This window comes from Peromyscus leucopus, chromosome X (genome assembly GCF_004664715.2).
Source record: "Peromyscus leucopus breed LL Stock chromosome X, UCI_PerLeu_2.1, whole genome shotgun sequence".
NCBI lineage: Eukaryota > Metazoa > Chordata > Mammalia > Rodentia > Cricetidae > Peromyscus > Peromyscus leucopus.
In genome coordinates this window covers 96546108-96559059 of record NC_051083.1, presented here as the reverse complement: position 1 = coordinate 96559059, position 12952 = coordinate 96546108, and the positions used below count along the sequence as shown (strand labels likewise).

General features: G+C 39.8%; 1 protein-coding gene across 4 annotated transcripts in view; it reads left to right on the top strand.

Moving 5' to 3' along the window:
* Positions 1-6029: 6029 nt before the first annotated feature.
* Positions 6030-12952, top strand: part of Chrdl1 (chordin like 1) — a 119090-nt gene continuing 112167 nt past the window's right edge. For 2 of the 4 annotated variants that reach the window (XM_028876955.2, XM_028876952.2), the window contains exons 1-2: positions 6030-6453; positions 10120-10268. In XM_028876955.2, the coding sequence (XP_028732788.1) occupies positions 6302-6453; positions 10120-10268 (301 nt within the window). In that variant the 5' untranslated portion in view covers positions 6030-6301. The remainder of the gene's footprint in view (positions 6454-10119; positions 10269-12952) is intronic. The other 2 variants (XM_028876956.2, XM_028876953.2) reach the window with 1 other exon arrangement.

Here is a 12952-nt window from a genome sequence, read left to right as displayed (position 1 = left end):
GAGATACGCCTGGCTCTGCCTCCCAAGTGCTGGGATTAAAGGTGTGTGCCACCACCGCCCGGCTGTATTTTGTATTTTTAAAATGAGTATACATTCTGAAACATGTAGTACAGATTAGCACATCTTTTTTAATTAATTAATTAATTAATTAATTAATTAATTAATTTTACTTCCTAACTACAGTTTCCCTTCCCTCCTCTCCTTCCACTCCTTCCCTCCATCTCTCCTCCATTTTCATTCAGAAAGGGGCAGGCTTCCCATGGACATCAGCAAAGCATGGCATATTACATAAGATCAAGCACCTCCCCCTGTATTCAGGCTGAGCAAGGCAACCTAGTATGAGGATTAGGTTTCCAAGAGCCAGTCAAAGCACCAGGGACAGCCCCTACTTCCATTGTGGGAAGTCCCACAAATACACTAAGCTACACAACAGTCACATATATGTAGAGAGCCTAGGTCTGTCCCATACAAGCTTGGTTCAGACCCTGTAAGTTCCTGTGAGCCAGGCTGGCCATTTCTGTGGGTTTTCCTGCAATGTCTCTGATCACCTCCATCCCCTGCTCTGGCTCCTACAATCCCTCCTCCCTTTATTCAGCAGGACTCCCCAAGCAAGGCATAATGTTTGGCTATGGGTCTCTGAATCTGCCTTTATCAGTCCCTGGATGAAGGCTCTCCGATGACAAGCCCGGTGAGTCACTAGTCTGATCACAGGAGATGGCCAGTTAAGGTTATGCATCCACTGCTGCCATCAGTCTTAGCTGGGGCCATTCATTCTTGTAGTCCTCTGGTTTCCATTGTATCATCAGGCTTCTACTTGACCCATAAAGACCCCCTTTCCAGTCATCTCTTTCAACATTCTCCCCCTCCACCCACTCCCCCAACCAGATCCCTCAAGTTCAAATGCCTACCCACCCCCAATCCAACCAAGAAATCTCCTTTATTTTCTCTTCCCAGGGAAATCTGTGCCCCCCGCCCCTCTTGGACCCTTCTTGTGACCTCTCTGGATTACCTCCTTTGATATGCTTCCTTGTTACCTAACCTCTAGTCTGTGGATTGTAGCATGATTATCATTTACTTCACAGTTAATATCCACTTATGAGTGAGTACATACCATGTTTGTCTTTCTGAATCTGGGTTACCTCACTCAGGATGATTTTTTTTCTAGAAATCCATTTGCGTTCAGATTTCCTGGTGTCGTCGTTTTTAACAGCTGAGTAATACTCCATTATGTTAATGTACCACATTTTCTTTATCCATTCTTTGGTTGAGGGGTATCTATGTTGTTTCCAGTTTCTGGTTAATACGAATAATGCTGCTATGAATGTAGTTGAGCAAGTACCCTTGTGGTTTGATTGAGCATCCTTTAGGTATATACCCAAGAGTGGTATCACTAGGTCTTGAGGTAGGTTGATCCCCCAATTTTCTAAGAAACTGCCATATTTATTTCCAAAGTGGCTGTAAAAGTTTGAACTCCCATTAGCAATGGAGGAGTGCTGCCCTTACTCCACATCCTCCCTAGTATAAGCTGTCATTTGTAGATTAGCAATCTTACCAATTGCATTTATAAACACTAGCAGTGAGCACGTGGAAACTGAGCTTGAAGCACAATGATATTCATAATTCTTCAGGGAAAATTTTATATATATATACATATATATATATATATATATATGACTCTAGCAAGATATGTACATGAGATTTATGCTGAAATGTGTAAGGTACTAAAAATGAAGAAAAAGGAGACCAGCATAATTCTTTATTACATTCTAAACCTTATCTTCACACCCACAGGTAAGTGTAGCTATCACACCTCATGAAAGAAGTCTCTCTTTACAGCAAATGAAAACCATTACAAAAACTCACAACTGGACATAATGCAGATATCAACAGTTTGTGAGGAGCCTAGCCCCAACAGGTACGTCTACATCATAGCTCTTGTATCTATGACTTAGAACATCTTGGAAGAGGTGGCAGAAAGATCGCAAGAGCCAGAATACCAGGAAGTCTGCTGTGAGACTCTCTTTCTTAGAAATGGCTACATAAACAAGAACTGAACAGTGACAATATCAGTGGTTTTGCTAACACGGTGGAAGATTTTGTTGGGACCCACCCCTAGAAAAAGAACTACAGACAACTAACAACTTCTGGGAGGAAAATTAGCCTCTCCCAGGACTGAGCCCCATTATTAGTTATCCAATGCAAGGTGGCAAGCCTTGAACCCATATATACACAAATAAAAATTAACTCAGCAAGGTATATATATATATATATATATGTGTGTGTGTGTGTGTGTGTGTGTGTGTGTGTGCATGTATATGTATGTAACAACTATGAAGAAAAAGAATTATCAACTTGAAAGTGGGGAGACATGGGAGGGGTTTGAGCGAGAATAGCTAGGAGTGGAGGGAGGGAAAGGGGGTGATCTAATTCTGTTTCCTTTTAAGATATATTTTTAAAAACTAAATAAATGCAGCATTCATGACATAGAACACAGAACACGAAATGAATTAAAGTTGCCAGTCCTTTCTAAACTGATCTTTAGGTTTCAAGGAATTTTTATTTTTATTCAGGTCCCAGTAAGTATTTTTGTAAACATAGATAATTTTATTTTGAAGTTTATATTGAAATACATGGGACCTTGGTTAGCTAAAACATTATTGAAGAAGAAGAAGAAAGTGAGAGGAGCTATTTTCATTATATTAATCCCTCTACTATGTATACAGTAATCAAGGCTGCTAGGATAGACACATAGATCAATGGTGTACACAGAGAAGTCAGAACAGTTGTGTGGGTGAGCCGTGGGTTCAATCAAGAGATCTTCTCTCAATGAAGAAGGCAGCGAGTGATTAAGACTCCTGATATCAACCTCAGGATCCCAAACACATATACTTTCAAATGCAAGCACACACATGTGAGCACACATATGCATGAAAACGCACACACACATACATGCATACCACACATACACATCCTTATAAGAAACCAATTATATCTGTAAAAGTTTATGAAAAGATAAGCTACAGACTAGGAAAAAATATTCGCAGAGATATACAAATGTCAAATAATCACATGACAGGATGATAGATATCATTAGACATTATAGCCAGCTTTCATGATGCATAGCTATGATTTTAGTGCTTTGGAAATTAAAGCAAGAGGATCATAAGTTTGATGTCAGAGTGAGCTACAAAATGGGGTTAAATCTTAAAGAAGAAAAACAAAAAGACAAAAATATCATTAGATATTAGGGATACACAATTAAAACCAAAATTAGAATAAGTACACATCTACTAGAATAAATAAATAAATAAAAATAATAACAGCAGGATATGCTGGCAGAAATGCACATAAGTTGTATCTCACACACACTGGCAATGGGAATATTAAACAAAAAAGTATAGTTGCTCTAAAAAGAGTTAGGCAGTTCTTATAAAATTGTATGTGCAGCTGCCAAACAAACAAGAATTTCGCTGTTGGTCATTTATCCTAGAGCAATGTAATATTGTTTATGCAAAAATTGTAGACAAGTATTTATAGCAACCTTTTTTGTAATAGCACAAATTTAGAATCAGCCCTTCAATGAGTGACCACACAAATATAACTGCATCATAGACTATTGTGCAACAACAAAAGAATCAGGATATTGATAGGTAAAATAACATAGATTTGCGTCTAGAAGATCACCTTGGGGGAAAATCTACTTTCAAAAGATTGCATACTGTATGATTCCATGTAACATTCTTCAGTGATAGAATTATTGACATGAAGAACAAGTGTAGGAGGGAAGACAATCATGTAACTAACAATAATAACTGTGGTGGTGGTGATTTGAATCTACAGATACAAAATTTCATAGAACTGCACACCAGGTAAATAACTACATTTAATACTGGTGAAAACAGCATAAGGTGAAGGAATGTCAAAATATCAATTTTGGGCCATGATGATATACTATAATTATGCATGATATTTACTATGAGGGCAAAATATGCGATTCTGGATCCTTCTGAATAATTTCTTACAGCTGAAAATGAATCAACAATCATATAGAAAACAAAAGGTCTAAAGTATGAGATTATTTGTGATCCCATTTTCATTTACTAAATAGAGAAAATCAAGAGTGTAGCTAGTCATCAGCTTAAGTTGGAAAAGAACTGGTAGGAAAGCTACATTTTCATTCGCCTTAAGTTCAGTTGCAATTCAAGAATTAAGACCAGAGCTAAAACAAGGACCACAACATTTATACTAATAAAGAATTGCTCAAGGAATTACAGCAGCCACATTTACTGTTGCCAAAAAAATGTATAAATGATCTTGAGTGGATTCAATAGAACTAATTAAGTAGAACCAATTGACAATGATAACTTGCTTTAAGCCACTAAGTGTGGAGATGATTTATCATGCAGTAATCTAGATACTATATCAACCAGCAAGGGTGAGTGGTTTTAGCCAGCTAGATGAGGTTGGAAAGGATGTTGAGAGTTGGAGCACACACACAAAGAAAACTGAACAACCAGTTCTAGCCCTTGAAAAACTTTATTTAGTGATACAAAATATCAGCACATTAAATGGCACAGAAACAGTTATAAGGCAACAAATCTCCAAGTTGAAGCTAATTACTACAGCCAAATTGAATGCATGTGGCGACATATGGCTACAGAAGTATGGCTACAGACTGGAGCTAGACATTTTAAGCCCCAAGACAACATCTCAGAAAGGGCATCTCTCTTTTGTTAACAATGAATTAAACATCTCCAGCAATGCCAGGCCTGGTTGAATGATATTAGTGCTTAAGTAGGTAGAGAAAGAGGGTTCCTTCCTAGGACAATTATTCTTGTTTCAATTTTCATTTGTTCTTTGCTCCCAATATGTGGGTTTTTGATTGTTTCTCTGCTTGCTTGCTTTTGGCTAAATACAATTTCATTGAGCATCAGTTGTATTTCCATTCTGTAGACTAGAGATAATAGAGTGCAGTGAGTTAACAATCAGGATATATGAATTAGAATCTCAAATATGTCATCCACTAGCTGAGTGACCTTGGATACATCCACTGCTAGTATCAGTTTCCACTTCTGTGAATGAAGAGGTTGATCTGATGCACAGAAGGTTCCCAGCACTTCATAATTGAGACCACTGATAGTTTAGATTATGGAAAGTGTAAAGATTTAAAAACTAACGTTGATGTCGTACATTGAATGTACACTGTAAGCCATAAAGTGGAGCACAGATGTTTAGAATATCAGTATTATTCAGTTACATCAAAACATCCTTCAACTCTCCTCCAAATTTGGGCACTTAAAAGTACAGATGGGTATACTGTCTGTCAAGAATGTGCTTCTGTGAGTTTTCGAGGATTCTGATGAGCCTCTATAACTATAATTCGTCACATAAACACACATCAGGAGTAGTGTGTCTGCGAGCTCCAGAAACACTACTCAGAGGTGATGTTGGGATTTTTGAAAATCAGGCCCTTAGTCCAATATAAAATCTGCAGGACTGCTAAAATAGTGGTGGTGATGGGCCACTTCAACTTTTTATTTCTTTCAAAATATTTAACAGTTATACATCCCCCCCCTTCGGAGATTAGGAGATCGATCTCTTTGTGGCAGAAGGGAGGTTTCTGAGTTCTCCTCAGCCCCCTCCTTACCCCTTATCCTCATCACCCCCGTACAAACATCTAGTCTTTGTTACTTGACACAGCAAAGATATGAAAAATGGCCAGAAATAATAAGATGTGTCCTAGGGCATAATTTGTGAGATCGGTTTCAACTTGCACACAGATCTCAGGTTTAGGAACAGACCAGGTGCAGAGGGTCCTTGCCCAGCATGAGAGAAGATGCAGGGCATCCAGGTAGAGGAGCCATGGATAGTTAGAGTCAGGGTCTTCAGGATATTCACCAGAGGTGGGGAGCCCTTCAGAGCATCCAATGCAAACGAGGAGGATGGGCTGCAGAAGATGTGCGGTCCCTTTAAGACCCCAACGTTCTACTAGCCAAAGGAGGGGTGTGTGGTGGGGGCGCTGCGTGATGGGAAAGTGCCGGCTGAGCCTCACACTTTCTCCCCGTTTTGTAACTTTCAGGTCTGGGGTGTAGGAATAAAGCCGGTGCCTGGACCAAGAAGGAGTGCGTGCTAGCAGGGGCTGATCTGCTTGCTGGAGGACTTCCCGCCAGCGCCAGGCTGCCTGGCCAAGTGGGGAGCGGACAGGCGGGCGGGCAGGTGGCCCCGGGCCGCCGCGCCCGCGCCTTGGCTCTGCCCCCTGGAGCCAAGCGAGCCTCTGCTCCCTCGTGGTGCGAGGGCGGTGATGTTTTTCCTCCCACCCACTTTTGAGTCCCCCCTCCCCCCTCGCGCGCACTCAAGCTCTCGCCACAACCTGCGAGCCCCAGACCTCGGAGGAGCGCCCCAGGGAACTCAGAGCGTGTGCAAGCGTGGCAGAAGGAGGAGGCCAGTGCCCAGGTCAGTAAGCAGTGCCCTACCGCCTTTACCCCCGACCCCTGACTCGCTTTCCAACCTTTTCACAGGTGGGGTGCATTCTGTTGGCTGGAACTACCCCTAGACGTTCCCACAGGACACCTTGAACTGTGGGATTTGCCATTCCAACCAGTTCTATGGTTCTGCTGATGGAATAAAGGTAGAACTCTAGATACTTCGTGAAACAGCCTGGAGACTGGAGATTTGAACCTGTAACTTGCTGTTCCCTGTTCGGCCTGCTCTGGTACTTCTTAGGCTCCCAAAGGCAGTATAGGCACTCCCTGCCAAGCTACCTACAGGTTTTGGGGGCTTTGCTTTATGACTACATATGTGCAGAAAAGAGCCCTTTTTGCTCCTTTAGTGAAGTGCTGTGGACTGATTCACAGTAAGTTAAGGAAACAGAGTGGATGGAGGAGAGGCTCCTGTCTCTTCTGGCCATGTCTCTCCCCTGCCCCTTTCTTTTTCAGGCTCAGACTTCTGGGATCTGGGTTTGAGACATAGGCTCAGGAAACAAAGTAGGATTGCTAGATTTCAGGGCCTGGAAAACCTACCTTCCAGCCCTGCCACTAACTCAACTCTGATTTCCTTCTCTCTCCACTGCACTCCCCTGAGTTTGAAGGTATAATTGTATGGAACAAAATGTAATGCTAGGTCAGAAGGTGTTTTATAAGCCAAAAAAAAAAAAAAACAAAAAAAAACGAGGGGTTCTTAGTCATAAGCAGTGATGTAGTCTCTGCCTCTGAAAAGAGATACCTTGGACCCTAACTCCCATCCTTCTTTGGTAACCCACCAGGAGTTAACTGAGCTTTTGTTGTTGGGTGGTAGTGTGGCAGCGAGAGGATCAGCTAATGGACAAGGACCGGAAGTCTCCAGTGTCTTTCTTATTGTTTGTCCGAAAGAATATTGCTACCCAAGGGGAAGTCCCACAGATGATATTGACTGCAATCACAAGGTCAGTCAAGCTTCTCCCTGAGCATTAAAGAGCCACTGTCAGGTGTGAAGTGCTGCCTGACAGCTCCATGTCGGTTGGTTTTTCTTTAGAGATGCCTCTGGGTCTGTTCTGCTCAGGAGACCTGTTTTGAGAGTGGGCCCACATGGTCGTGCAGTTAAAGCTGAGCAAGGAGCAGTTGGTCTCTTTGCTTGATGCAAATGAGCAGCGTGAACACTGGTTTCCTAGAGGCACCTGAATAGATGTCTTGCCCAGGGTATTGACACAATTCTGCATCTCATAGACAACCCACACACTCTCCCACCTCATCCTCCCCGCCAGGGTTACTTGCAGGGTTTTGTTTTCTTTGTTCTTTTCTTCTTGGGTCCTGGATCCTCCGCCCCCCACTCTCCCATAGCAGTGGTTACATTTCTAAGTAACCTGTCAAAGAGCCAGTGCAAGCCTGATGGCACAGCAGTCTGTGGGAAGCAGAGAGTTAATGCAGAAATAACTCCAGTTAACTGGCTCAAAGTATAATTTGAAAAATTAGGGACACTTTGGCTCTTTGGAGGAATAAGAATTGGATGACTCCTGAGTGATGCTTTTCTTTCTTGCTGTAGTCCCAACAAATGTCTCCTACAACCCCCTGCCCCAAAATTGAAAGGGAAAGAAATAAAGAGAAATAGAATAATGAAGAGCCTCGGGAAGAGAACTCTTTCAGTTCATAATTCTGCACAAAATACAAAGGCAAGACTTCAGGATCTTGTAAATCATAAGCGAATATTTATAAAACGATTCATTTTCTGATGTACTCCATCACCTCCTGGGAGGCCACATAGATGACAGGAATGCCAAAAGAGATTAATTGCTCTCTAGTCACCAACTTTCCTGTTTGCTCATAACATTAGTTGGGACCCAAGAAAAGCAAAAATTCTAAGGGCCATTTTCTTGCCAGCTTGAGTTATGAAGCAATGCTACTGTTCACCAAATCGCCCAACCATTGTACAAGAAAAACAACCCCGTTGATTCTTGCATGGGGAGACTCAAAAGCCAGGGTTTCAGAAGTACCTCCCGAGAGCCATATATGATTGTGATAAATTAGATTTCAACAGTTAAAAATCTTTGTCTTTTGGAGGCTCAGAGGAAAAAGCTTATTAAAGTAGGTTCAGGAAGAACTCTGTTGAGGTGGGTGGCTGTGTTAAACTGTTAATGAAAATGCTTTCTTTCAAAGGGATCTAGTAGCTCTCAATGTACAGTGATGTTCTGAATGACTGAAAGTGGATAGGAAACCCACAGAACAGATGAAAGCATCAGAATCGAGGCTTCAGCCAGGCTAGGAACGCGCCCCAGGAGAACTAGAACCTTTCATAATGTGCTAAGAGAGCCGAGAAAGAAAGTAGATGGGTGCTACAAACCGACCTGATAGCACAAATCATTCTCTAGGATCAGTTTGTTCTCAGGTGTGCATGTATTTGTAATCTGCAACATTTTTTTTATTACAAAGTATCCCTGTGTAGCCCTACTGGCCTTGAACTTGGAGTGATTCTCATGCATCTGCCTGCTGGGATTACAAGCGTGCACCGGGAGGCTGGGCAGAAATAACGGATATTTTAATGATCATGGCCGTTTCATAGCATTTAAAGTAAAAGCTGTGACATCCACTTTAGAACTCCAAGAGATTCAGTTCTCCAAAGTGCGCATCTTGCACTTTTTTCCTTCAATAAGTAGTTTATGCTCAATATTTACACTGGATTCTCTGAAAACATCACCATGCTTAAGTTCCTATTGAGGATTAACCCCGATTGACTGCAATGCTTCCAGAATATTTAAATATTTTCCAAACTCCTATTGGAAGAATTTGTAAACTCTAAAGTCCACAGAAAATAGTTGTGACAGGATGCAAGCAAATTTTTTGTGTTTTGAGGCTTCAAAAGCTTAAGATTTCAATCCTGCCAACCAATGCCTATTTTTAAAGAATTGTGGTTGTTTTAACAGCCTCTTGTGTGGTGGGACAAATTGAATGAATCGCTGTTGAAATTTGCTTATTTTCTTTTAAAATTACCCATTTTACATTTCCTTTCACAATGGACTTCATGGGAAGAAATATTGAACTATTCTAAGCAATGAAACTTCTCAGATGTTGAATTGCATCCATTATCAGATTACATCTATCTTTTCCAACATAAGCACTCATAGTGAAGATTATTTTAGATATCATAGAAGATACAAGAGAAACACTGATTGAGGAAGGATCCTTAAAGGATTAATGATAACATTAGTCTGAAGCTAAAACTACTAAGCTTGCATTTCAGACATCATTGCAGTCAAATGCTCTCAATTTGTACATCCTTTGCCAAAATAGCCCTTTTTATAAACTGCAATTTCCAGATTCTCTACCCCCACCAACCAACAATAAAATGTCCTGAGAAATCAATTGTAATTTCTTTAGAAAAGATTTCCAGTTTTCTTTTTATTTTCCTATGACTTGCTTGTAATGATTTAGCCTCAGTGTTGGACAGGAATATGTACTTAACTCATGTGAATTTCCTCCCATAATCTTTACAAGACAGATGAGGCAAGTCCTTTGTCCTCTACAAACAATGCTTGCACTCCAGTATATTCTTCAGTATTTTCTCTAGCAAGTTAGAAACCTAAGTATCACTCATGTTCATCAGTTCCAAGGGATCTGTTTTTATTCCTTCTTTCGGCTTTCTTCTCAACAGGTTTCGTCCATCAGTTCTCCGAGTCTCTGAATTGCATTTTGCAGTAGCTCAAATGAGAAGAAAGTGGAAAATGGGAGGCATGAAATACATAGTCTCCTTGTTTTTGTTCTTTATTTTCCTAGAAGGAAGCAAAACAGAGCAAGTGAAACGTAAGTGTCTTGCATTTAAAAAAAAATACTCATATTCATCACATCTTTGAACCTGTGGTTATAATCTGTAGGGATTATGATTAGCTCAAATGTGGCCATGGAATTGTTGTAAGAGAAGAAAGTAACTGTTACTGATTTATACATGAATTTATAAAAGAATGAGAGCTTTGAATCACGCCAACTAAACTTGAAGCTGTTTTTCTGATTATCGTATAGTTTTCATCTCAAAGAACACATGACACATTTTCACTTTCCTGTTCTCAACTGTACGAATATCATTCCATTTTACGTAATTCTAGAAATATCTGACAGATGAGCTGGACTTTTTCCCATTTTCAGACTCTTCAGTGAAGGTTTTAGTTTATGAAAAAGAGTAAAATAAAAACAAAAAAGCCAGCCTTGCATATTCCTAATACTGAAAATCAATGAAGGAACTGGATTCAGACCCAGTGATGAAATTTAGCTTCCAAGAACTGTTAGGAAATTAGATGTCATTTATTGAAAGGAATGTCCACACAAACCCAGGGAAAATTCTAAAAAAAAATCAGTGATTCAAGTGGGCTAGTTAGAGAAAACAGAGGGAAGCAGGAGGCCTGGGTGTGTGTGAAGTGTGATTACCCACCCCACTGCCCTTGCTGCCACTGACATGCCTGTTCTTGTTACAAGCCCTCTACTGCATTGGAACAGTGTGGGCCTCAACTTCTTTTGGACACTTGCAGCCACTTCTGAGGTGGACCCTCCCTTGCTCTAAATTTGAGGGGGAAACAAAGCTTCCATTCCTTTTTAGAGCTACAATAAAAAAGAAGAAGAAGAAGAAGCACAAAGTGGAATTGGTACAACAGTGTGCTCCACTGAACTTATTCATGAGATCATATCACTTAAACTTTTATCTCTTCTATACATAGAATTAAATATGGGAGACAGAAGGCATGTTGACTTGGAGGGCAGAACCAAGCCTATTCTATCATTAAGAGTGTTTCTGTCCCACAATGATTTTCACAGCAAGCGGTCTTCTTCCTGGGAGAAAAGGTGCATTTGATAAGGAACTATATCTATAGTGATATCTAGCATGACTGAGGCACAAATGGAAGATAAGGGGGTGCAGGCTGTGAAAGAAAACATGAATCAACCTCTCCCCTTGTACTTCTCACATTACCCACTTTTTTCCCTACCATCACAGAGTAGTCCATATCAGAACACTCTCCTCTGATTTAAGTGCATGTGATAGAAAGGTTGTTTGTTCCTTCTTGAATCAGTTCACAATCAGTGGGGATTAAAAATTACCCTTCTCTTAGAAAGACACTTCCCATATAGCCATGTTGCTGATGGCCTCGGGGAATATTGTCATTCTCAATAGACCATCTCTTCTTGGAGATCTTCCATACTTACAAAGCATTAAGGAATATCATCCATAAAATTTAGAGCTTTGTAAACAAAGCAAAGAAAAATGATTTATGAGCCCTAAACTGATACTCTCTAATGTTTCCTTATGCCTATTATGTCCCAAACCATTTGAATATTTGGTTGGTGTCAAAGTAATTATGTAACAGATGGCCAAAGGCACTGGTTTTGATCTAATATTTCAGATTGTGGCTAGATGGTGAGACCACCATTGTGGTCATTCTTTATTGACATTTCATCTGGCCACACCCAAATCAAAGATATGTGAAATATATCCCTTACTAAAGAGGAAATTTCATAGCATATGCTTCAAGTATGTTGCCTGAACACATGCAAGTGTTCATGCACAGATATTTATGTTGATGCCCTAGCAATGCCAAATTAGAAGCAGTGGAAATAACAATCCAATGGAGAATGTTCCATAAATGATCCAAGTGCTGTGTTAAAATTTAACTTTTTTTGAAAAATTAATGGCCCTATAATTTTTTTTCTAAATTGTGTCTCACAAAGATAAATATATACATGATAACCTTCCAGGTCATGTTAAAACATTTCTTAATAACAATGTCTTGTCTTTCTAGTACCTACATTATTTTCAACTGCATGTATGTTCTGTTGTTTAACCATCTTCTGTTTGTAGGTATATAGGTTGTTTCTAGTTTTTTACATTACAAATTAAGGGCATTAGTGAAACCCTTTAGATGCTAATGGACATATTTGTGAGGAATTTTTAGCCAAAGGGTATTTTCAGTTTTTATCTTGACTACTGCTGTCAAATGTTCTTCATTAAGTTGCTACTGCCTATGTGTGAATGTCCATTTATAATTCCTTTACCAAAAGTGCTATTAATCTTTACATTGGAGAATCATCTTAATTGTAGAAATTATATTTCATTTTTCCCTTAGTATTTTCCTATTCCTATGTGATCTTTTCAATACATTTTGTTTTAATTAGACTTCTTAATTACGTACTTTTCTTACTAGCTTTTTGTTATTCTAGACATTGCTTGTGCAAACTGAATTTATATATCAGTTTTAAAAGTCTGTGTGGTCACATCTGTATCCCTTTCCTCTGTGGCTACTGAATTTCCTGGAAGGTCTCTCACACCATATATTATTGTATTTTCTTCTGGAGTTTATCCATAGTTCTTTGTTTCGTGTGAAATTTAGACTCATATATGGGATGCAATAGAAAATTACTTTTTAAGCCTCTGGATAGTAGATTTGTAAGAACTGTTTATGATCCTTTTATATTATCTATTCCAGAATTTCTACAAGTGGAAA